Consider the following 27,838-nt stretch of genomic DNA (forward strand, 5'->3'; position numbering starts at 1 on the left):
AACCCTGCAGCATAGTGGCACCGCATAGGCAGTATTGTGCTTTCATGCCATTCAACCCTGCGGCATAGTGGCACTGATAGGCAGTATTGCGCTTTCATGCCATTCAACCCTGCAGCATAGTGGCACTGTTTAGGCAGTATTGCACTTTCATGCCATTCAACCCTGCAGCATAGTAGCACTGCATAGGCAGTATTTTGCTTTCATGCCATTCAACCCTGCAGCATAGTGGCACTGCATAGGCAGTATTGTGCTTTCATGCCATTCAACCCTGCAGCATAGTGGCACTGCGTAGGCAGTATTGTGCTTTCATGCCATTCAACCCTGCAGCATAGTGGCACTGCATAGGCAGTATTGCGCTTTCATGCCATTCAACCCTGCAGCATAGTGGCACTGCATAGGCAGTATTGTGCTCTCATGGCATTCAACCCTGCAGCATAGTGGCACTGCATAGGCAGTATTGCATTTTCATGCCATTCAACCCTGCAGCATAGTGGCACTGCATAGGCAGTATTGCGCTTTCATGCCATTCAACCCTGCAGCACAGTGGCACTGTATAGGCAATATTGCACTTTCAGGCAATTCAACCATGCAGCATAGAGGCACTGTTCAGGTAATATTGTGCTGTCATGCCATTCAACCCTGCAGCATAGAGGCACTGTATAGGCAATAATGCACTTTCATGCCATTCAACCCTGCATCATAGTGACACTGTGTAGGCAATATTGTGCTGTCATGCCATTCAACCCTGCAGCATAGTGGCACTGTATAGACAATATTGTGCTTTCATGCCATTCAACCCGGCAGCATAGTGGCACTGCATAGGCAATATTGTTCTTTCATGCCATTCAACCCTGCAGCATAGTGGCACTGTATAGGCAATATTGTGCTTTCTGATGTGCAAGGAACATCAGTAGCTTGAAGTGATGGTGTAGTTTATATGGATCAAACGTGCCATCATGTGACATATATATTGTTTATGACATGTTATTATATGAATGGATATTGTTTATGATGTGTTATCATATGGCATGGATATTGTTTATTCCATGCTATCATATAATATCAGTATTGTTGATAACATACTATCCTATGACATGGATATTGTTTATGGTGTGCTATCATACGATATGGATATTGTATATGATGTGCTATCATATGACATGATATTATGTATAATGTGCTATCATACAATATGGATATTGTTTATGATGTGTTATCATATGGCATGGATATTGTTTATTCCATGCTATCATATAATATCAGTATTGTTGATAACATACTATCCTATGACATGGATATTGTTTATGGTGTGCTATCATACGATATGGATATTGTTTATGATGTGCTATCATATGACATGATATTATGTATAATGTGCTATCATACAATATGGATATTGTTTATGATGTGCTATCATACAATATGGATATTGTTTATGATGTGCTGTCCTATGACGATATTATTTATGATGTGCTATCATATGACATGATATTATGTATGATGTGCTATCATACAATATGGATATTGTTTATGATGTGCTGTCCTATGACATGATATTATTTATGATGTGCTATCATATGACATGATATTATGTATGATGTGCTATCATACAATATGGATATTGTTTATGATGTGCTGTCCTATGACATGATATTATTTATGATGTGCTATCATATGACATGATATTATGTATGATGTGCTATCATACAATATGGATATTGTTTATGATGTGCTGTCCTATGACATGATATTATTTATGATGTGCTATCATATGACATGATATTATGTATAATGTGCTATCATACAATATGGATATTGTTTATGATGTGCTATCATACAATATGGATATTGTTTATGATGTGCTGTCCTATGACATGATATTATTTATGATGTGCTATCGTATGACATGGATATTGTTTATGATGTACTATCATATGACATAGATTTTGTTTATGACAGGAGTAATATGCTTATAACTTTGGAGTAACAATACTTGAAATGAGATTGTTTTGTGTAATGTGAATGTATTAAAATATTTATGCATTTGTAGTAAGATAATGTTTCTCTGTTCAAGACAAATTGATCACTGGCTCAACAGAAAGGGTGTCTTTGGTTCATTTGATTGGTGTCTTTGGTTCAGTCAGTTGGTGTTTTTACTTTAATATATAGGTATCTTTGATTCAGTTTATTGGTGTATTTGGTTTAATTGATTGTTGACTTTGGTTTAATTGATTGGTGTCTTTGGTGCAGTTGATTGGTGTCTTTGATTCAGTTGATTAGTGTCTTTGGTTTAATTGATTCAGGTAGTTGGATTAATTGATTCAGGTATTTGGTTTAATTGATAGGAGTCTTTGGTTTAATTGATTGGTAAATTTGGTTTAATTGATTGGTGAATTTGGTTTAATTGATTGGTGAATTTATTTTAATTGATTGGTGAATTTGGTTTCATTCATAGATTTTATTCTTTTCCTTTCCTTTTATTTTGTTCAGTTTGCAAATGAAGTGTTATATTTTAAGGAATTTCCTGGATATACGTATAATTTTCAAATTAAATAAATATAACATAAAATCAACTGTATCTTATTTGATATTGTAACATTATTTTGTATTTCTAATCAAAATATAGATTTTCATTTACATTTTCACTCATAGTTGATGTCTTGATATGTAAATATTTGTCTAGATGATAATTGGCATTATAAGGTATTTTTCTTTTCTTATAGATTTTACTGTCGACTGGGGGCAGCAAGTGCCACACCAACAGAAGACAATGATGCCAATGAATGCCCAGCTGGATTCTATTGCCCTGCCTTTTCTAACGAACCTCAGAAATGCCCAATGGGTACATTTTCCAACAATGTCCGCCTGACCGTTGCTTCAGCATGCCTACCTTGCACTGCAGGGTATTACTGTGGGGAACTGAACCTGACACAGCCCAATGGACAGTGTTATGGAGGATACTATTGCCCCAATGGATCAAGCTCCCCCATGCAGGTGGATTGCCCCACAGGAGCCTACTGTGTCAATGGAAGTTCTACCCCAGCATTATGTCCGAAAGGTGCCTAATAGTTGCATTTCATTTATCAACCTGTATAATTCCTATGTTATTTTAGTAATTTGACATTTTTACCAGATTATTACAGGATAGTATGTTTAATCAGATTATTACAGAGAAATGTTTGAGTTTCAAAAAAGGGGGTTTTGTTTTTCAAAAAGTGCTTGAATTTCTGAAAATTCTGCACAATATTCTTCAAACCATCCTTGAATTTGAATCAGTAATATCAAAATCATGTTACTAAACTATAATTTAGAAAAGAAAAGAAAGAACATAATATGAGAAAATTAACTTGACAAATTAGTACTTAACATGGCTAGGTATTGGAACAAGTTGTGTCGACCACTCCGGTGGCCTAGTGGTTAGAGTGTCTGTCTTGGATGCAGGAGGTTGTGGGTTCGATCCTTGGCCAAGTCATACCAAAGACTTACAAAAATGGTACTAAAAGCTGCCTCGCTTGGAGCTCAGCATTAAGAGGTTAGTGTTAGGACTGGTCAGCCTAGTGTCAGGATAATGTGACTGGGTGGGACATCATGCAACATGTCTGCGGCATGATGCCCCAGTGCTAGGCATCACTGTAAACTGCCACACGGCAGACATCATAGGGATATGACTAAAAAATTGTTAAAGCTACGTTAAAAAACCAAATTACACACACACACACAAGTTGTGTCCCTTTGCACGGGTGGGATTGTACTCATACTGACAATGCAAATGGCTGACACTTGACTTGCATGAGATTTGTATAAAATAGCATGTGCAAATGTGACCTGCTTTATAACAGTCGGGTGAAAGCATCAAAGGGACACAATAAGAAAGGTAATTGGTAAGGCTTGTGACAAGATATTGGTTATTTCCAGCATCGGAGAAAGTGCTGTCAGGTCTCAAATAAAAAGCAAGAAACACAAGAAAAATGTAAATTCATCTGCTGTCATGTTGCACTCATTTTATTTAACTGTGTGGCTTCAGGTACTATTCCCTCGAGTGAAAGCTTCACAGTACTGACACCAAATCTATTATTACTTACTTCACAGTACTGACACCAAATCTATTATTAGCGACTTCACAGTACTGACACCAAATCTATTATTACTTACTTCACAGTACTGACACCAAATCTATTATTAGCGACTTCACAGTACTGACACCAAATCTATTATTAGTGACTTCATGGCTTTTAGTCATTATTGATAATTATGCAACAAAGAATGATGTTGCAAAAACAGAAATATTAGAGACTTTAAAACCCTTGACTGAACACCATTAATATTGTCCATTGGAGAAAATCAGACAAGCTATTCAAAGTATTGTTTACAGGTAGTTCCACAGGTCAGTCAGAATGTTCATATTTTATACTCTTTGAAAAACCAGTCAGATCCATGAAGATTCTTTGAAAATAATTCTTCAAGGTTGTTTTAACCCAGTTTAATGTCTGCCATGTCCCTTTTTATATACATGTCCATCCATCCATACATTTTGTTCAACACTCATTCATACATTCAAGTGTCACTTAGTTTTCAATTCATGTAGAATCTGTATTTATTGTTATATAGGTACCTACTCTAACCAGACCAATCTGAAGGCTGTGAATGAGTGTGACCCATGTCCAGGAGGCTTTTATTGTGAGACAGAGGGCTTGACTGCCCCAACAGGACTGTGTGGAGAGGGTATGTATTCTGTGAGAGAGGCTTGACTGCCCCAACAGGACTGTGTGGAGAGGGTATGTATTCTGTGAGAGAGGCTTGACTGCCCCAACAGGACTGTGTGGAGAGGGTATGTATTCTGTGAGAGAGGATTGAATGCCCCAACAGGACTGTGTGGAAGGGGTATTTATTGTGTAAGAGAAGACTGGCTGCCCTAGCAGGACTGTGTGGAGAGGGTACGTATTGTGTGAGAGAGATTGACTGCACCGACAGGACTGGGCAGAGAGGGTATTATTAGACTATGATATACCCTGGTACTGAGTAGTAAAATGCCACCCAAGGGTAGAATCAATGGTAGCTAAGTGGTTAGGGCATTGGATCTGTGACCAAAAGGGTGTTGATTTGATTCCCACTGTCATATCAGACTGGGTTTGCTGTTGTGATATGCCTGTGGGCAAGGCTGATAATTATGTTTGCCTTGGCAAATGACATTAAAAGTGCTGGGCCATAGAAAACACCAAAACAAACCCATCCAAAGGTAATAATGTGCATATTGATGAGTTACTGCCCCCTAATTCTGATCCATATATGGATCCCTATTCAACTTAATTATTTTTGTGTGTTTCTAAGTAGGAAATAGTGGCATATAAGTAATGGAGGAATTATTTGGATGTAGCCATAACATCACAGCAATTATGTTCTGAAAGTTTCAAAACCTTTACAAGAAAACATTTAATTGGAAAATGGCGAATTTGTTACATTCAAGGTCTATGGCTTCAGGTATTTTGAGGTATTGGAAAAAAATTTGAGGCAAGTTACTATTCTTACATGGTCAGAAGGCCAAATTAGTTTATGATATTAATTGAAGACCATCATGTGTAAATCAATAGTTGTAATTTTAATCATATAATAAACCATACTTGTTTTGTTCCAAGTTGGTGGAAATATTGAGTTTATTATGTTATTGGGATATGCTGAGGTTGAAATGACAAGATACATTCATATGACAGATTGCATGGGATGTGTTGAAATTGTAGTTCCAAGATATATTCATATGACAGATTGCGTCAGATATGTTGAGGTTGTAATCCCAAGATATATTCATATGACAGATTGCATGGGATATGTTGAGGTTGTAGTGTCAATTTATATTCATATGACAGATTGCATGGGATATGTTGAGGTTGTAGTGCCAAGATATATTCATATGACAGATTGCATGGGATATGTTGAGGTTGTAATCCCAAGATATATTCATATGACAGATTGCATGGGATATGTTGAGGTTGTAGTGTCAAGATATATTCATATGACAGATTTCATGGGATATGTTGAGGTTGCAGTGCCAAGATATATTCGTAAGACAGATTGCATTGGATATGTTGAGGTTGTAATCCCAATATATATTCATATTATGACAGATTGCATGGAATATGTTGAGGTTGTAGTGTCAAGATATATTCATATGACAGATTGCATGGGATATGTTGAGGTTGTATGGCCGAGATATATTCATATGACAGATTGCATGGGATATGTTGAGGTTGTAATCCCAAGATACATTCATATGAAGATTGCATGAGTTCTTTTTCCATACTTGGAACAAAACATGAATATGGTTCTCTTTGTCTTTATCTATTCTTTGTGAAAGATTTTATGTAAACTGGAATTTATAGAAGTGTGCTTCGTTGGATCAAATAATATTGATGTGCAGACATCAGTAAAACTCTTGAATGGTTTTAATCAGGGTGTAAAATATGGGTTAACAGATGGAACATCATGGATCACCATATAAGATTCAATGGGTATATAATAAAAATGGCACTGATCCACCATCAAATATGGCCACCATTACCAAAAATAGAAAAAACATCTGTAATGCATCAGCAATTGTTATTTTCAACTTTTACTCAAAACCCACAAGACGGTTAATATAAAGCAAACTTGGAACAGAACATCCTGACATAAAACCCACCTGACCAATTTAAAGTAAGCTTGTTAAGGACTATCCTGATGTAAAACCCACCAGCTCAGTTTAATTAAATTGAACTTGGTATTGATCATTCTAATCTAATTAGCTATACATTTTATACTGATTATGCTGATCTGCTGTGAAATATGGCAACTGATTTTAAACATAAGAAAAAAAGTTAAATTACTTCTTTTCCAAAACCACTGCCAGATAAAAACAATTTATAGAAAGCATCCTGTTATGGAGACCTTTAAGTTTTGTACAAAATAATTCCACTCCACAATCATTTAATGCCAGCATTATTAAAATCTCTGAAATTACTTCTCAAAGCTGATGAATATATTTTAGCTTTATTGATATATAGCATATCTGCTTGAAGATCTTTGAATTTTATACAAATTATATCGGGGGCTCCAAGTGGCCGAGTGGTCTCAAGCACTCTCTGTTACGGATCACTGCTATCTCACTTCTGTCTGCGTGGGTTCGAGTCTTGGATTCAGCCAATGTGGGTATGTGAGAAAGCTTGCCAGTAGCTTCTCGAGGGTTGGTGGTTCTTTCCGGGGATTTCCTGGGTCCTTCCTTCACCATTAATACTGGCCGCAATGTATAGTCTATCATGTGCTGAAAAATGGCGTTAAACCCCACAACAACAACAACAACAACAACAAATTATATCTATATTGATAGATAACATCCCTGCTTGAAGATCTTTGAATTTTATACAGATTATATCTGTATTGATAGATAACATCCCTGCTTGAAGATCTTTGAATTTTATACAGATTATATCTATATTGATAGATAACATCCCTGCTTGAAGATCTTTGAATTTTATACAAATTATATCTATTTGCCATCAGATATGGTCATCATTACTAATAACAGAAACCTTTTAACAACATTTCAAAACCTTAGGAGAATTTGACCAAATTTTGTAAAGTGCTTTCAAATTTGATAGAAAACATTTTGGCATGCAGGGATTTCAGATTTGATAGAAAACATTTTGGCATGCAGGGATTTCAATATTGATAGACTCTTAGCAAAAAAGGGATTTCAAATTTGATAGAAAACATCCTGGCATATAGGGATTTCAAGTTTGATAGAAAACATCCTTGCACATAGGGATTTCAAGTTTGATAGAAAACATACTGGCATATGGGGATTTCAAGTTTGATAGAAAACATCCTGGCATATAGGGATTTCAAGTTTGATAGAAAACATCCTGGCATATTGGGATTTCAAATTTGATAGAAAAAATCCTGGCGTATAGGGATTTCAAGTTTGATAGAAAAAATCCTGGCATACATGAATTTCAAATGTGATAAAGAAAACCATCTATCATACAGGGATTTCAAATTTGCACAACTGATCTTCCATTTCCTCTACCATCAATAGCTTCTTCACAAATATTGCTCAATGAAATTTTATCAAAATTGACAGCAATCATCCTGACGTGGATAGCTTTCATATTTTTAACACTGATACTGCTCTGCCATCAAATATGTCTGCCATTATTGAAAGTATAAAAGCATTTCAATAAATTCTTATGAAAAACTACTCTTTAGAATTTGACCAGATTTTGCCAGAATCCATCTGGTCATAGCGGGCTTTCAAATATTTCTGCATCTAAGTCTGATCTTCCATCATATTGTTTAAAACTGGGAATATATTTAAACAACTTCTTAGAAACTGCTCAGTGGAGTAAGAAAAAACTTTGTAGAAAGTATCATGGATTATATATTATAAGCTTTCTTATTGGTATGAATGATGGCAATCCACCTTGAAATATAGCTGCCATTACTAAAGTATGACTACCATAATTTAGCATAGAAAATATAAAAGGATTTACCTAAATTACTTTTTAGAACAACTTACGAGAAATTGACCAGGTATTACAGAAGGTATAAGGCTTTACAATGTATACCAGTCAAGCCAATTCCATGAAATATGGCTGCTATTACAAAAATGGCAAATTCTTTAAACATCATATTCTTGAAAAGTATTCAATAGAATCTGACGAAATTTTGCAATGAGGATTCGGGCAAAAATGTTTTTTTAAGTATCTATATATATATATATAGGTGATCATCTATCAAATATGGCTGCTGTTACTAAAATTAGAAACCCTTTATTACATCTTTTAAAAATGACTAGCATCCTTTGATGTGACAGAGTGCCTTTCAATTTAAACAGAAGAATCTTCCACTATCAAATATGGCTGCCATTACTTCAGAAAAGCTTTTACACAACTTTATCCAAAAAGCATTATAGCAAAATCACTTACAGAATTTTACCAACTTGTCACAAATTGTCCTGTTTTGACAACCTTTCAGTATTGGGCTGAGGATGCTAATGTGATAGAACCTAAAAAAACATTGTTTTCATAACATATCCAATGTTTTCGTGACATATCTAATGATTTCATAACATATCCAATGTTTTGATTACATATCCAATGATTTAATAACTTATCCAATGATTTCATAACATATCCAATGTTTTCATAACATCAATGACTTCATAACATATCCAATGATTTCATAATATACCCAATTTTACCTTAACATATCCAATGTTTTCATAACATATCCAATGATTTCATAATATATCCAATGTTTTCATAACATATCCAATGATTTCATAACATATCCAATGTTTTCATAACATACCCAGTGATTTCATAACATATCCAATGTTTTCATAACATATCCAATGATTTCATAACATGTCCAATGATTTCATAGCAGCATATCCAGTGATTTCATAACATATCCAATGATTTCATAACATATCCAATCAAATTCATTGGAAGAAAGTTTTACAGAAAGAATCCTCCTGAACAAGAATTGTTTGGCCACCTTCCTTGTATGTGTCTTGTCTGTTAGGCAGATATCAACCAGCTGAATTTTTCAGGCCCAGGTGGGCCTCTTGTTAAGCACCTTTTGTCCATGGGCTGTGCTTGAGATAACTCTGTCAATAGCACTGGTATTCATTTTGAAGAGAGTTACTATTCATTACAAAAACAATAGATAGCAGTGACTTGTTTTTTTCTGGCACTCCATTGCGTTTTCAGACTTAAAGTGTTGAAAGCAATCCAAAATGTTTGATGCCTTATTTTATAAAAGTATCTGTATAATCTAAATTTTATATCTCCATCTGTTTAACAGGATACTATTGCCCACAAGGATCTATTTACAAAGAGTCAAATGATACCTATTGCCCAATCGGTCACTATTGCCCTAGTGGTGTCTCACAGCCACTGCCATGCCGAAACTACACTGAGGTAAGTTCCACCATAAACCCTGCTATTTTTGTGGTTATAAAGTTATACAGTGTCATCAGTACTTGAATTTATTAATTGGCAGGAAGATAACCCTGCTATTTTTGTTGATAAATGTAGCCATTGATCACATTGGCATATATCGAGAGAAGAAAAAAAAACATGCAAATCAATGGCATTTTTCTTCAAAATTATATCATACAAAGAAATTATATTTGTTTGAATAGATTTAAAGAAATTTTTTTCATGAAATGGATGCATTTTGTTTTATCACTTGCATTTCCACTTCACAAATGAAATATTTCTTTATATTTGCTCATGAACCAAAGGTGTATTTTATATATATATATATATATATATATATATATATATATATATATATATATATATATATATATATATGTGTGTGTGTGTATAGATGTACTGAACATATCCATGTAATATATATATATATATATATATATATATATATATATATATATATATATATATATGTGTATAGATGTACTGAACATATCCATGTATGCATAAATATATTCCATATATCCATACATACATAGATGTACTGTATATCTCTGTTCATACATAGATGTTCTGTATATATCCACATATACATGGATGTACTGTATATATCCATACATAAATAGATGTACTGTATATATCCATACATACATATATGTACTGTATATATCCACATATATAGATGTACTGTATATATCCATACATACATAGATTTACTGTATATATCCATGCATACATAGATGTACTGTATATATCCACATATACATAGATGTACTGTATATATCCACATATACATAGATGTACTGTATATATCCATACATACATAGATGTACTCTGTATATACATACATAGATGTACTCTATATATCCATACATACATAGCTGTACTCTATATATCCATACATACATTGGTGGCTTGGAGGTAAAAAGTACTTGAAGACAAAATTTGGTAGGCATGTTAATGCTTATATGTATATAAGTAGATGAATAAATTATGTTTTCAGGCCATATCACTCTTTTTCAATTATGTAAGCATTTTTAACTTGATTTTCTTGTGTTTACTTGACAAAGACCATGTTAGCAATACTTAGCCAAAACTTGTATTAATTCGTCCCATTAAATTTGTTGTACATATTGGTATACACATGTTGATAACCTTGTTAGATTGTCATCCACTTGAGCAATTTTTTGGTCAAAGTTTTTGGACATGTACATTTTTGGTCCAAAATGGGTCATTTCTGTTTCACAAACACAAATCTAGTTCAATGACTTTTTACTAACTTTCACAGGTAAACCATACCCATGCTGTGAACTGCTATGCCTGCCCTGCAAGCTACTATTGTGATGTTGAAGGCAAGAGGACCATTTGCCCAGCAGGATACTATTGCCCTGAAGGCACAGGAGTGGACTGGAAATCATGCCCTCGGGGCACATACAGTTCAGCCACTGGACTATATCAAGAGAGTCAGTGTCTGCCCTGCCCAGCTGGGAAATATTGTAATGGAGAGCATCTGACTGCTCCTTCTGGTGAGCAGCCTTATTGTAACTGATGATTAATTAACCACAGGTTTAAATTGGTCTTTCTGCTCAGTAAGCATTTATTGCCCTTTCGGCACAGATATGGACTAGAAGACATGCCCCAACTTTCCTAATTACAACTGTCTTGCCCTTCTGTGCAATATATTAATTGAGAAAAGTTTGAGTTTTGCAAAGTCGGTATTTTGAGGACTTTCAGTACTGTGTTATTTTGTTCCTTGGCAATAAATTTTAAATTCAAAAATATTTTTAATTTTTTTATAAAGATTTTCTTGAATCATGTATTTCAGAGAATACAAATACTGCTTCAGAAATATTATGGTTACAGTAATTGCCTAAAATTATCTTTTATTTTGATTTTGCAATTATAGTACAAATAAGAGATTTCTAAAGTAGCTACAATTGTTATGTGGATCAATTCACAATGAAAATCCCGTATGGATATTTAAGCTTTCAAGTATCAAAGTATTTTATTCAACTTTCCAGGTGATTGTGACCCAGGACATTGGTGTTTGTCAGGTATTGATAGGCAATTTCCAAATGGGGTCAACCAGTCCATTGTATATAACAACAGTTGTTATGATGACCGGCAAGTTGGCACTGGAGGCATCTGTCCAGTTGGACACTATTGTCCAGGAGGGATTTCCAGTATCTACCCTATTGCCTGTCATAATGGAACTTATGCCCCACAAGAAGGCATGTCAGTCTGTGACAGCTGCCCAGAAGGTTTGTACTTTACTAGCATGTCTGATTTAGTGCAGATGGTGGGTAAACATGTTGGGAAGCAAGGATGGATTATATTGCAGAAGTATGGAAAAGAAGAGGATCATCTTGTTTATCTGTTTGTGTGTGTTAGAGATAAAGAGAGATGCAGGCTGAATAGAGTTTGTCGATGATAAATAGTGACAATCAGTGATGTGTCAGTAAAATTGACATCTTTGGCAAAAATGGTCTTAACGGTCTAATAGTGTCTGAATGTCATAATATGAAATGTATGGCTGACATTTTAAGTTAGCTTGTTGGATAATTTTGTCATAAAAATGTTTTACTCAGTGTCAGTTCAGCTTGCAGCCTGCCAAAGTATGTAACCTTTTTGTTTTAATGTAGGTTTCTACTGTCCAGAGCAAACCTCTAACTACACGCAGTACAAGTGTCCAGTTGGATACTATTGTCCCACTAGGACAGAATTCAGCACACAGTATCCATGTGCAGCAGGAACCTATAACAACCTGACACAGAGAACTAAAGCCAGTGACTGCCTTAGCTGTCCAGGTAATGATCATATAGATTGGTGACAATGAATTTTATTTGCACTGATAGGGTACTGGGTTCAAGCATTAGATTCATACCTAATGGTCATACATAGGATGAAGAATGTTCTATAGTCAGTCTTGAAATACAATATTTTGAAACAAATAGCAAGTGGAAAATCTCTATTTTCTGTTGTGCTGAAGAATTTTTTCAGCATATAGTATTTTACAACATGTACTGTAATGTATGCCAGTGCTGTAAATTGTCAGGTATCATTTGTTTTAATTAGTCCCCACAAACTCTGAATGTAAAAGTTACATCACTGATCCACCAACAAGACCCCATTCTCAATTCATCCATGAATATAAGTCATTTTTACACAGTCAGGAAAATGAATATGTTTTTTTATTCTGCATATCAGAGCAATAAAAGCAGCAAACATTTTAAGTTGGCCTTCAAGATGGCAGTTTTCATAACTTTCATTGTATGTATTTTCTTATTCATCTTTCCAAATTGATATCAGCAGTGAAAAAATTTTGTTGTAATGAGGCAGAGATATATATAATACAGAGATAACAAATTCAGAACAGCTCACTTCTGTTGATAACAGTTATTTAGAAACTTATAAAGCAAGTTGATTGTCTTGAATTGCTTTACTATTTAATGCATGTATTTATGATTTTCTTTTTTATCTGGTTGCTGTAATCTCCTTTCTCAATCTAGTCATGCTTGCATTTAGCATTATTAGTGAATAATTAATGGAAATCATTAAAAATATAAATTTTTCTTATATCTCCGAAAAATGTAAAATATTTCTGGAGTTACATATAAATTATAACTTTTAGTGAGCATTCTTCTGAAAGCTTACTTCATTTGGTCAACGTTGCATTACAATCCATTTCTTGTATGGCCTTCACTGTATGCATTACAATCCATTGCTTGTATGGCCTTCACTGTATGCATTACAATCCATTGCTTGTATGGCTTTCACTGTATGCATTACAATCCATTGCTTGTATGGCTTTCACTGGTATGCATTACAATCCATTGCTAGTATGGCCTTCACTGTATGCATTACAATCCATTACTTGTATGGCTTTCACTGGGATGCATTACAATCCATTGCTTGTATGGCCTTCACTGTATGCATTACAATCCATTGCTTGTATGGCTTTCACTGGTATGCATTACAATCCATTGCTAGTATAGCCTTCACTGGTATGCATTACAATCCATTGCTTGTATGGCCTTCACTGGTATGCATTACAATCCATTGTTTGTATGGCCTTCACTGTATGCATTACAATCCATTGCTTGTATGGCTTTCACTGGTATGCATTACAATCCATTGCTAGTATAGCCTTCACTGGTATGCATTACAATCCATTGCTTGTATGGCCTTCACTGTATGCATTACAATCCATTGCTTGTATGGCCTTCACTGGTATGCATTACAGTCCATTGCTTGTATGGCCTTCACTGTATGCATTACAATCCATTGCTTGTATGGCCTTCACTGTATGCATTACAATCCATTGCTTGTATGGCCTTCACTGTATGCATTACAATCCATTGCTTGTATGGCCTTCACTGTATGTATTACAATCCATTGCTTGTATGGCCTTCACTGTATGCATTACAATCCATTGCTTGTATGGCCTTCACTGTATGCATTACAATCCATTGCTTGTATGGCCTTCACTGTATTAACTAGTGGCTTTATAAGGGAAATCAATGGGATTTCTTATTTGTGTATTAGTCAGTTGTTTCAAGGAATAGTTTAATCACAAAATCTACTGTTTAATGGGGTACTGTTTTTTATGATCTTTTTATTACTACAAACTATGAAAGAAAAACCCAACAAACATTGATCCTTCCATGGAAACAATAAGTTTATTTTCTAATCCATCGATTTCATTATCAGCAATAGTAGTATTTTTCACAAAAACACCTTAAGAATTGAATACCCAGTATATCGCAAAATATCAATCATAATAACAGATTTTACCTAATGGCTGATATGAGTTGTATTACAACATATTTTTCCATATATTGATGGGAATTTTATTACAACAGATTTTTCCTTATATTGATGGGAGTTGTATTACAACAGAATTTTCCTTATATTGATGGGAGTTGTATTACAACAGATTTTTCCTTATATTGATGGGAGTTGTATTACAACAGATTTTTCCTTATATTGATGGGAGTTGTATTACAACAGAATTTTCCTTATATTGATGGGAGTTGTATTACAACAGAATTTTCCTTATATTGATGGGAGTTGTATTACAACAGATTTTTCCTTATATTGATGGGAGTTGTATTACAACAGATTTTTCCTTATATTGATGGGAGTTGTATTACAACAGATTTTTCCTTATATTGATGAGAGTTGTGTTATAATAGATTTTTGCTAATGACCGATGGGAGTTGTATTATAACAGATGTTTTCTAATGGCTGATGGGTATTATAATGGTTTTAGTCATTTGCATTACTCATCATATATCTGCTCATGATTAAAGTTTTCTTTAATGTAACATTTTAAATTTGTATTAAGTTCATTTTTCACTCAAGCCATTTATGGAACAATAAAACCCATTGTAGTCAGAAGTTAGCCAGATTTTGTTCTTATAAATTACTTCCCAGCACTAGATCTGGTTAAGCATGCCATTATTAGCATAACTCCTTCTCATTACAGCATAACAGTCCCCAGAATTAACTTAAGATAATGTAAATGTTTAAATTTCGTGTAATTGACCCCTTAAAATGTACTTTTGATATTAATTAGTTCACAGATGTAACTATTACTTTCTACAATGTAAATTAGATGACTTAAAATCAGTATCAGAAACTGACATAAATACCGGTTGATTTTTGTTTTGCAGGTGGCTATTACTGCCAGCAGACAGGACTTGCTGAACCCTCTGGAAAATGTATGGCTGGCTATTACTGCAGTGGGGGCTCAACCACAAGCATGCCTTCAGGATCAGGGGGGAACAAATGTTCTGCAGGCTACTATTGCCCAGAAGGTGCATCATATCCTGTGCCTTGTACACCTGGGTCATACTGTGCCAGTGACACTCTAAATCAGACCTCTGGACTTTGCTCAGCTGGTTACTACTGTACAGAAAGAGCCACAATACCTAATCCAACAGATAAAAATGTGACAGGTAATTTGTCAGGGCATGTCTAAACTTAAGTTGTTGTTAAAGAAAGGTCAGAATTCAGATGTTTTGAATATGTTGTAGTATTTTCTTTTTCTTTTGCCTCACAGTAAATGTTTATAGGGAACAGAAGTAACTGAGATGATGGAACATTAGACTCATACTCCAGGGGTCACAGGTTTAATGCCCACTCAGGTCAGCTACCTCACTGTCCTTATGTAAGGCACTTAAATCCCATTTCCTCTGCATGATTTAGCCAATAATGTGTTAAAAGTGTCTTTAAAACCATCACAAGATATGTGTGTGCTGTTCTAGGAATATCAGATACATATTTGGATTACTTCTATAGGTTTCAGTACAGCAACTTCTTCGATGAGCATTGAAGATTGTTAAGATTATATACATTTTATAGTGTGTAAAAGACAAATCAATCATTTAAGTACTTTAGTATAAAAGATTTGTTATTTCTCTGTTTGCAGGAGACATCTGTCCAAAAGGAGCATATTGTCCAGTGGGCAGTTCTGCCCCAACCCTTTGTCCAGGAGGCACCTTCCTCAACAGCACTGGAAATGATAACATCACAGACTGCATCTCTTGCCTGCCAAGGTACTATTGTGCCGGAAGTGGGAATCCTCAGCCTGATGGGTTATGTAGTCCGGGGTACTATTGTCCTGGAGGGCAAGATTCACCCACACCTCCAGGCTATAACTGTTCACAAGGTCACTACTGCCCAGAAGGCAGCTCTGCAGAGTTGGTATGCCCATCAGGCACTTATCAGGATGAGTTTACTCAGTCTAATTGCAAGGGATGCCCAGCTGGCTACTACTGCGACAATCTTAAAGCCCCAGTTGTAGTGGTTAATGACTCATATTGCCCTGTTGGATTTTATTGCCCAGAAAATACGACTAAATCCACAGAATTCCCTTGTCCATCTGGGACTTTCAGCAACATAACCCACCGGACAAGTGTTGCACAATGTCAAGATTGTTCTGCTGGAAGGTACTGCAATCAAGTTGGCCTCTCTGCATCTGAGGGGCCATGCTCAGCAGGCTACTATTGCCTTTATGGGGCTAAGAATAGTACACCATCACAAGGACTAAATGCAAATATTTGCCCAGTAGGAAGTTATTGCCCAGAAGGCACAGCCTCTCCACAGTCTTGCCCCCCAGGTACATATAATCCATCAACAGGACGACAGAGTATGAGTGAGTGCACCAACTGCACAGGAGGTCATTACTGCCCAAGTTACAATATGTCTGCTGCTGGTCCTCAGTGCACTGCAGGTAATGTTTAAGTTGAAATAGTGTAAACCTGCTTTATTCTTGCTGCTGAATTTCACAATTTCTTCAAACAAAATTTAGCAATATCACAAGTTTTCGTTTTATTTAAGAAATGTTTTAAATTTACATCTCTTTAATATTTTGAATGGATTTGTTGTTGTGAAAATGCATGGTATTAAAAAGATAATAGGTTTGCAGCATCTTTTTTGATTTTGAAGCTTTTTTGATTTATTGTTAAAAAAAAATAATAAATTTTAAGTAGATGAAAATAGGGTGATTATTTTAATCCCATTTTGATTGTATTAATTTGTACATGTCCCTTATCTACTTAAAATATTTGGATGCGTGCATCACACGTACATTGTATACCAGAATTATCTTAGTTGCATAAACCATGCATAGTGCATGCATCTTACATTATATGTCATAATAATCTTATGGTCTTATTTTCACAGATGGGTACTAAATTTAGAAAATCATCAGTTTTGGCTAATATTGTTTTGTTCCTTGTCTGTTGTATAAAAGATAGATGTGTTGTGCTTATTTACAAAAATGTTGGTTATTGGCTTAATTTTGGCTATGACAGAAATGCTAATGTTAAACCTGGACTTAACACTTTGTAAATATAAAACAATTATACAGGAAAATCTTGCCCATCAAATTGTATATCTTACCTTTTAACCATTTCATTGTGGACAGCAGATCAAAATGAAACATGCATTTATTTGGATGTATTACTCTTTGCAATATCCAAGAATAAATCAAGCTCCTTCCCTCTCTAGAGAAATGTTACCACCTACAGTGAGCAGAAACAAATTTGCTAAGTCATGAGTATTAGGAATGTCTAATGCATTAATTTAATTTACATGGCAGAATTCTACTGTCCTAATGGGACTGACATTGCCACATCCCTGGAGTCCAAGGGGAAAAGCAAATGTCCCACTGTGATACATTGTATAGTCATGTCCATATGATACATTCAGTAAGCTATGAAAAAAATATCAAATGCACAAATTTATTTTCCTCTGCAGGATACTACTGTCCTGGTGGTGCTGTCAATGCCACATTCCATCTATGTCCTGAAGGTTACTACTGTCCCACAGGGAGTCAGTACCCAACTGCTTGTCCTGCTGGGACATTCTCTAACAAGACTGGACTGACAGCTGCATCAGCATGCACCAGCTGCACAGCAGGATATTATTGTCCCAGCACTGGTAATTCAATGAAGATCCTTTTTTCAGTTGTAAACAATATCTGCCTTTTTATCTTTTTTCTTCTTTATTTCCTTCCTTTGTCTGATCATTTCTACAAATTTGAAAGATGTTATTCCAAGAAGTCAACTTTTTCAGACTAGTCTTTTCTTATCAAACATTTTTCTTTCAACCAGCATTGCAGTATCAGGCCCTGTATTCAAACTGTAACAGCTTCTTGTCAAGCTATATATTCAGATTGTAACAATGTAATATCAAGCCCTTTATTCAGATTGTAACAATGTAATATCAAACCCTATATTTAGACTGTAACAATGTAATATCAAGCCCTATATTCAGATTGTAACAATGTAATATCAAGCCCTATATTCAGATTGTAACAATGTAATATCAGACCCTATATTCAGATTATAACAATGTAATATCAGGCCCTATATTCAGATTGTAACAATGTAATATCAGGCCCTGTCTTCAGATTGTATGAGCGTGAAAATCATTTCAATATCAGGTCCTGTATTCAAAACTTTTAACAATGTAATATCCGTCCCTGTATCAGGCCTTGTATTTGAACTGAGTAGAAAACTAACATTGTAATAGTAGTTGCTGTATAAAAATGACATGAGCATGAAAATAACATTTTGATGTCAGGCCCTGTATTCAGATTGTAACAATGCAGTATCAGTCCTTGTATTGAAATTGTATGTTATTGAAACTAACATTGTAATATCAAACCCTGTAATACCAGGCCCTGAATCAAGCCTTGTATTCAAACTGTATGGACATGAAACTCACATTTATATATCAGGCCCTGTATTCAGATTGTAACAATGAAATATCAGGCCTTCTATTCAGACTGTAAAAATGTAATATCAGGTCCTGTATTCAAATTATATGAGCGTGAAGCTAACCTTTTAATATCAGGACCTGTATTTCAACTGTATGAGATTAACACTAACATTGTAATATCAGGCCCTGTATTTCAACTGTATGAGATTAACACTAACATCAGGCCCTGCATTTCAACTGTATGAGATTAACACTAACATCAGGCCCTGTATTTCAACTGTATGAGATTAAAACTAACATCAGGCCCTGTATTTCAATTGTATGAGATTAAAACTAACAATGTAATATCAGGCCCTGTATTTCAACTGTATGAGATTAACACTAACATCAGGCCCTGTATTTCAACTGTATGAGATTAAAACTAACAATGTAATATCAGGCCCTGTATTTCAGCTGTATGAGATTAAAACTAACAATGTAATATCAGGTCCTGTATTTCAATTGTATGAGATTAACACTAACATCAGGCCCTGCATTTCAACTGTATGAGATTAAAACTAACAATGTAATATCAGGCCCTGTATTTCAACTGTATGAGATTAAAACTAACAGTGTAATATCAGGTCCTGTATTTCAACTGTATGAGATTAACACTAACATCGGGCCCTGTATTTCAACTGTATGAGATTAAAACTAACATCAGGCCCTGTATTTCAATTGTATGAGATTAAAACTAACAATGTAATATCAGGCCCTGTATTTCAACTGTATGAGATTAACACTAACATCAGGCCCTGTATTTCAACTGTATGAGATTAAAACTAACAATGTAATATCAGGTCCTGTATTTCAATTGTATGAGATTAACACTAACATCAGGCCCTGTATTTCAACTGTATGAGATTAACACTAACATCAGGCCCTGTATTTCAACTGTATGAGATTAAAACTAACATCAGGCCCTGTATTTCAACTGTATGAGATTAAAACTAACAATGTAATATCAGGTCCTGTATTTCAACTGTATGAGATTAACACTAACATTGTAATATCAGGCCTTGTATTTCAACTGTATGAGATTAACACTAACATCAGGCCCTGCATTTCAACTGTATGAGATTAACACTAACATCAGGCCCTGTATTTCAACTGTATGAGATTAAAACTAACATCAGGCCCTGTATTTCAACTGTATGAGATTAACACTAACATCAGGCCCTGTATTTCAACTGTATGAGATTAACACTAACATCAGGCCCTGTATTTCAACTGTATGAGATTAGCACTAACAACAGGCCCTGCATTTGAACTGTATGAGATTAACACTAACATCAGGCCCTGTATTTCAACTGTATGAGATTAAAACTAACAATGTAATGTCAGGCCCTGTATTTCAACTGTATGAGATTAACACTAACATTGTAATATCAGGTGCTGTATTTCAACTGTATGAGATTAACACTAACATCAGGCCCTGTATTTCAATTGTATGAGCATAAAATTGAATCTTTAGCTCATGGTCTCAAAATCTTTAACATTAAATGCAACTTTAATTGGAATACAAGTATAGTCATAGATCTTTCAGGATTTTCTTAAATTAGTTTCTTTCATAGTCCACTCATCAAATATCATATCAGTTGGCTTATTTTGAGCTGGAGCTGTTTTCTCTGTCACATGATGCAGTTTTAACCAATCAAAAGCTTAGTCAATTTTGTTAATTATCCTGCAATAAATATGATAATGTAGTAGCTGTAGAAAGTGTAATCATATGTAATATTCAGTGCATGCAGCTGTTCATGGTCCTTTTAACTGAGAATGTAAAATTCAATTGAACCACAACCAAGATATGTCTGACACAGTGGAGATCTGACAGGCACTGATAAAAGTTCATGGTCTGGTGACCTTTTTCATTCCTATAAACTTACAAGCACTATAAAAGTTAATGGCCTTATGCCCTTTGTTATTCCCATCAACTTAGTTTTAGCAGGCTATCATACAAAGCATCTGATTTTCAATTAGGAAGAGTTGTCCTCAGCAAGGATATGTTTTCAATGACCGTTTTTACTTTCAGAAACATGAAAGCCATAATTTGATTAGTGAATGATGAGGTCAGCAGAATATGACCTTGTATTGGTGCCTATTAAGTATGCATTAAAACTTTGATTATCCATCAGGTTGTGGGACTGAGACCATGACAGATATGATAATAGATGGATAATAGAATATGTGCAATAAAAATATTATACAATAGACAGAGTCATCTAAAAAAAATAATATCTATGTATTTACAGGTACCTGTTTTTAATATTTTGACATACAATGCCTTGACAGTTAACAGATACTGTCATTTAATAGGGTAAATGATAATCAAAGTTCAACTATACTTGCTATCAATAGATCTTGAGTTTAATTAAATTGTTGGGTAATATTGAGTTTAATTAAATTGTTGGATAATCCTGAGTTTAATTAAATTGTTGGGTAATCTTGAATTTAATTAAATTGTTGGGTAATCTTGAGTTTAATTAAATTGTTGGTTAATCTTGAGTTTAATTAAATTGTTGGTTGATCTTGAGTTTAATTAAACTGTTGGTTAATCTTGAGTTTAATTAAATTGTTGGGTAATATTGAGTTTGATTAAATTGTTGGATAATCCTGAGTTTAATTAAATTCTTGGGTAATCTTGAATTTAATTAAATTGTTGGGTAATCTTGATTTTAATTAAATTGTTGGGTAATCTTTAGTTTAATTAAATTATTGGGTAATCTTTAGTTTAATTAAATTGTTGGGTAATCTTTAGTTTAATTAAATTGTTGGGTAATCTTTAGTTTAATTAAATTATTGGGTAATCTTGAGTTTAATTAAATTGTTGGGTAATCTTGAGTTTATTTAAATTTGTTGGGTAATCTTGAGTTTAATTAAATTGTTGGGTAATCTTGAGTTTAATTAAATTGCTGGTTAATCTTGAGTTTAATTAAATTGTTGGGTAATCTTGAGTTTAATCAAATTGTTGGGTAAGCTTTGAGTTGAATTAAATGTTGGGTAATCATGAGTTTAATTAAATTGTTGGTTAATCTTGAGTTTAATTTAATTGTTGGTTAATCTTGAGTTTAATTTAATTGTTGGTTAATCTTGAGCTTAATTAATTTTTTGGATTATTTTGAATTTCTTGTAAAAATTAATGTTCATAATGTTGTTATTACAGCCATGACATCCGTATCTGACTTATGCTGGGCAGGTTACTACTGTCCTGCAGGTACAAGTGTCCCAAATCCGCCCTCATATATTTGTCCGAAGGGCTTGCACTGTCCCAATGGGAGTGAAATCTACAAGGTTAGTCACTCAGTGAATGCAATTCCTGTATCTTTGAAATCAATAATTATAACTTTTATGTATCTTTTTACTTATTTCATGGTCTCAGTGTTTTGTTTTATGTTAATCTAGCAAAGATTTGGGAATCAGACTACAACAGTGATTGTACTTTGTAATGGCATGGCGCTATTTTATTAGCCTAAAATCTTGACTCTTCAAAATACTTTATTGACTGTTCTTACTCACCCATCCATCAAATATGCTTCTAGGGATGGTTTGGTTTTCTACAATGATTTTATAAACATAAGAAATGGTTCACCTTAACCAGTGAATATTAGTAAAGGTTTGGAAGTTTTAAGGTTTTGTAAGACAAATGCCTAGCATGTGATTTGTACAACAATGCTAAATTATTGTTTATGTTTTTTCTTTACTGCAGTGTTAAAATGTTCTCTTTATTTTTCATTGCTGGGTCAATAAATATGTAGGTACTAAATTTGCTCCTTTTTAAAATTTTCTTCATGTAATGTTTGTTACAGGAATGTCCAAATGGGTTCTATGCAAATTATACTGGAGCCACAGCCTGTGAAATTTGTCCCGCTGGGTACTATTGCCTACCAGTAGTGGTTAAAAATGCCTCTCTCAATGCTCGATCTTGCCCAGCTGGTTACTATTGCCCGGAAGGTAAGAATCTATGCCCATGTTGTTTTTATTGTTCTCATAGATCAGCAGATTTTAACCTTTTGGGGTTGTGATCCAGATTAGGTTTGTGGATTTAGCCTTGCCACCCACAGATTTCAACCTTTTGGGGCTGTGATCCAGATTAGGTTTGTGGATTTAGCCTTGCCACCCATCAAGTGCTTAAAAACAACTCAGGAAATTTCAAATCATTACAATTGATCTTGGTGACTGATTCAAAATAGCACAGTGATCAAATTTCAGTGGAAACCTATGGATTAATAACCACTGTCATAGATAGGTACAGTTCTTCTGCCCATGGGATTGGACTGTACACCTAATCATATAAAAATTGCCTAGCCAATAGAATTTCTGATTAGTCAGATTTTGTTGCCTTATTAAATAATTGGCAGAGAATACCTGACCAGTGAGTGGCATTCTTTTTTCCCATACATCTGTCCTAATAAACATTCTGAACAGCAAATTGCCATAGTTACTTGCACTCAGTAGTAGTCTTTGGATTATCCTCTGGTAAGAGACATCTGGAAATCAATATAAAATGTAATTTCCTCTTCAGGATACTAATAAATGATTTGTATTATGCCTATGAACGTTTAAAATATTTCATGTATTACCCCTATGAACTTGTTCTCCCCCACTTTTAAAATATTTCATGTATTACGCCTATGAACTTGTTCTCCCCCACTTTTAAAATATTTCATGTATTACCCCTATGAACTTGTTCTCCCTCACTTTTAAAATATTTCATGTATTACCCCTATGAACTTGTTCTCCCCCACTTTTAAAATATTTCTGACATTATCTAGCTGTGGCTGAGAGTGACTGTACTGAGGTTCTATGGCAGATGGTCAACCCAGTACAACTGTACAATTTTGGACAGCTGTTAACTAATGAATTACCTTAATAGGACTCATTTTTTAAGCCACACAGCAAGTTGATTCTGTCTTCTCTCAAACTATTGCAACATGTCTTTTCAAAGACTCCTTGTTTTATGGCAATTCTCATTAAGTCAACCACATTCAAGTGCAAAGCTGTTGAATTCCAATGTGAACTGCCAAAGTCTGTCACTGTTTAATGGCAATGCCTGTCAGAATTAACCACATAATGAATTGCAGCAACTCTTTGACTCCAATTTGAAATGTAAGTTCAAACATAAGGATCATCCATTGTTATTTTGCAGCTTGTATGATTGTCCTTTGCCACAGTCTGTGATGTCAAACAAAACTATTTTTTTTTAAAGCGACTGAAAACAGCTTTTTGGTCACCCTTAAATTAATAGCATAGCTATTTAAAATATGTAAAGAATAAGATATGCTTTAAAAATCTTACATCTTTGGCCTGATGTTATAAAAGTAAAAAGTGTCTATTTTGTCAGTGATAATTGTAAAATATATTTACTTGAAAGAATGTTGACACCTAATGCAATACACTGACTCAAACTGAAACCCTTCTATGTCACACTAGGTATGAATCTTTTGTAACTTAGATTTTATTGCCAGATTTGATAAGTACAGTTCCCAAAAGTAATATAAATATTTGAACTGTTAAAGAATAATTTATGGAGCTGAAATCAACTTTATCTTATAATATTTAATAAATTAGAATATCCCAGTGAATAATTCTAAAGACAGGTCACCTTTTTGTTAGTGTATATCTCTTTCTCTTTCAAACACATTCTTCTATGATTTTAATGTTAGGAAAATGAGCTCTGTTACCTCTTGAATTCAGCAATTCCAGAATAAAGCCAATTCTGTCTTTCATGTCATATAGACAAAAGGAAGAAATTCTTAGCCATCCCCTCCACTTTCTTTCTAACAAGATGGCTACAGGTTTTTTACCAATTTAAATTTTCAATGTGGCATGATCAGTATTTTTGTTGGACAGATTTTGTCAGAGCAATGTAATTTACAAAGAAATATATTTGTCCTAGCATACTAAATTGACTGAAACTGAAACTATTTATTGCATTGTAGATCAGAACTTTTGCCTATATTTATTGCATTGTAGATCATAACCATTGCCCATATTTATTGCATTGTAAATAAGAACCTTTGCCCATATTTATTGCATTGTAGATCAGAACCATTGCCCATATTTATTGCATTGTAGATCAGAACCTTTGCACATATATATTGCATTGTAGATCAGAACCATTGCCCATATTTACTGCATTGTAAATAAGAACTCTTGCCCATATTTAGTGCACTGTAGATCAGAACCATTGCCCATATTTATTGCATTGTAAATCAGAACCTTTGCCCATAGGTATTGCATTGTAGATCAGAACCATTGTCCATATTTACTGCATTGTAAATAAGAACCTTTGCCCATGTTTAGTGCATTGTAGATCAGAACCATTGCCCATATTTATTGTATTGTAGATCAGAACCTTTGCCCATATTTATTGTATTGTAAATAAGAACCTTTGCCCATAATTATTGCATTGTAGATTAGAACCATATATCATAAAATCATAACAATTTGGCCCAGCAAGTTAGTAATGTTTAAAATTATATCTATAGAGAGAAAGTAATTTTAAAATGATGGAAGAAAATTTTAAGTTCAGTATCATATAAACCTTGTTTAAAAGTTTGTTTCCAAATGCATGCTCACATGGGCTCCGCACATGAATCCAGGAGGCCACACCAAAATGATCCAAGTCACGTCACACTTTTTCTAAGACTGTGACTGGAGTTAAATAATAGCAAGATCCATGAGTATTATTGAGGTGATGTTGAATCTGATTGACTGAGCTATCCAACACTCAAGTAACCATATTTCTGATCAAATTTTGATTAAACTTGGTAAATAGTCTTTTATTGCCAAGATGTTTGTGGAGTTTTATGAGCAAGATCTAGGCATATTAATTAGATAATCTTTTATATATTTGGCAAGTGTGTTATTGCTCTGGAGACCAATTCCTTTTTTTCCTCTCCACTTTGGTAAATAAGCCTATATTATAGTCATTGTCCTAAGCAGGTTCTAGAATAATGCACACATTGATGATATACCTTGCATCTGATTGGCTGCCTTTGTTACCACAGTAGATATGGAGACTCTATTTTTCACTTAATTTATCTCAAAGTTTGTAAATTGGTGTACATTATGAAGATCTTGGATGTCATTGATTATGAGAAAGTTGGCTTGATCTTTTGAAAGAACTTTGTTATCAGGATATAGTAAAATCAATTTAAATTAGAGTGGTATACAGTTTGGGGTATATTTGGCATAGGCTGTGTTGTTATAGACAATTTAATCATGTTTTGCAAAATGGTTAACCATTAAGTTGGCCAGGTGAGTTTTGTCAGTCCAACTTTGTTCTCTTGATCATTTGTGTGTCTACTTAAAGCTGAATATTACTAATGGTACTAGTAAATCTAATAATCTTTTGTCTTTCAGGCACTGGAATAAATTGGCAGTATTGCCCTCCAGGCACATATAGTGCCCAGAAGGGCCTGTATGAAGTTTCTCAGTGCACACAGTGTGATGGAGGCAAATACTGCAAAACAGCATACCTGACTGCCCCTACAGGCAACTGTGCAGCTGGTAAGTTATCCTTCAGTCTCCCCTTCAGCAACTGTGCTGCCGGTAAATTGTACTGCATATTGCCCCCACAGGCAACTTTGCAGCTGGTAAGTTATCCTTTTGGCTGCCCCCACAGGCAACTTTGCAGCTGGTAAGTTATCCTTTTGGCTGCCCCCACAGGCAACTGTCCAGCTGGTAAGTTGTCCTTTAGACTGCACATACAGGCAACTGTGCAGTTGTTCCTCATGTTGTCAAATCAAACATAGTTTGCTGCTTATGATGAATTACAGATTTCTGTAACATTGCTTAAGAATGGGGAATACAGTTACTTATACAGAAGTCATTCCAAAGCTAAGACATCATCATGTTTATAAATGGGTGCTTGAGTTCATAAAAGGCAATCTTTTGTAATATTTCAGCAAAATCATTGATGATAAAGACTGATTTGAATGAAAACTTCAAAGATGAAAACTTGCTGTATTTTGATTATTTCTGCTTTTCACTGGATAACAAGTTGTTGAGGAGCAGACGATACTTGCCTTTCAATGCCTCATTAATTATTCTGTCTTTTAGGATATTATTGTACATATGGAGTTGACAGATCGAATCCAGATGGCACCAATAACACGGGAGTTGGCGGAGTTTGTCCTACAGGATACTACTGTCCCTCTACGACAACCGTCCCTTTGCCATGCACTGCTGGGAAATATAATGACTTAATGGGACAGACAACCTGCAAAACTTGCCCTGCTGGTTTCTACTGCCTGGCAAATTCTACAAACTTTAATTCCACTGTTTGTCCTCCAGGTAACCAAATGTGAATGATTTGTTCTTGTTATGAATATGTATTGCAGGGTCCAATATTTACAGTGTCTTTCTCTGCAAAATGGATTTTATCAAATTACTTTTAAAGTGCCAGTAGTCATCAGGTAAGTGAGGTGAAATTTGTCATTTCTTGCAAAAACTTCAATCATTTTCCCTTAACACATTATACATGTGTGTGTGTCTCTCTCTCTTTCTCTCTCTCTCTATCTCTCTCTCTGAGTGTGTGTTTGTCTGTGTGTAAGTAACAAGTATGATATCAATTACATTCAAATAAAATTATA

At 34.6% G+C, this 27,838-nt stretch overlaps 1 protein-coding gene across 1 annotated transcript in view; it reads left to right on the top strand.

The window, feature by feature from the left end:
- Positions 1-27,838, top strand: part of LOC149790601 (uncharacterized) — a 400,967-nt gene that overhangs the window by 181,666 nt on the left and 191,463 nt on the right. The window contains exons 42-54 of the mRNA XM_089972700.1: positions 2,724-3,058; positions 4,609-4,722; positions 9,838-9,953; positions 11,260-11,497; positions 11,993-12,232; positions 12,614-12,778; positions 15,647-15,931; positions 16,405-17,208; positions 18,237-18,419; positions 22,405-22,532; positions 23,048-23,192; positions 26,607-26,753; positions 27,306-27,539. Of these exons, the coding sequence (XP_089828826.1) occupies positions 2,724-3,058; positions 4,609-4,722; positions 9,838-9,953; positions 11,260-11,497; positions 11,993-12,232; positions 12,614-12,778; positions 15,647-15,931; positions 16,405-17,208; positions 18,237-18,419; positions 22,405-22,532; positions 23,048-23,192; positions 26,607-26,753; positions 27,306-27,539 (3,134 nt within the window). The remainder of the gene's footprint in view (positions 1-2,723; positions 3,059-4,608; positions 4,723-9,837; positions 9,954-11,259; positions 11,498-11,992; positions 12,233-12,613; positions 12,779-15,646; positions 15,932-16,404; positions 17,209-18,236; positions 18,420-22,404; positions 22,533-23,047; positions 23,193-26,606; positions 26,754-27,305; positions 27,540-27,838) is intronic.

This window comes from Sinohyriopsis cumingii, chromosome 10 (genome assembly GCF_028554795.1).
Source record: "Sinohyriopsis cumingii isolate HCF-2022 chromosome 10, ASM2855479v2, whole genome shotgun sequence".
NCBI classification, from domain to species: Eukaryota; Metazoa; Mollusca; class Bivalvia; order Unionida; family Unionidae; genus Sinohyriopsis; species Sinohyriopsis cumingii.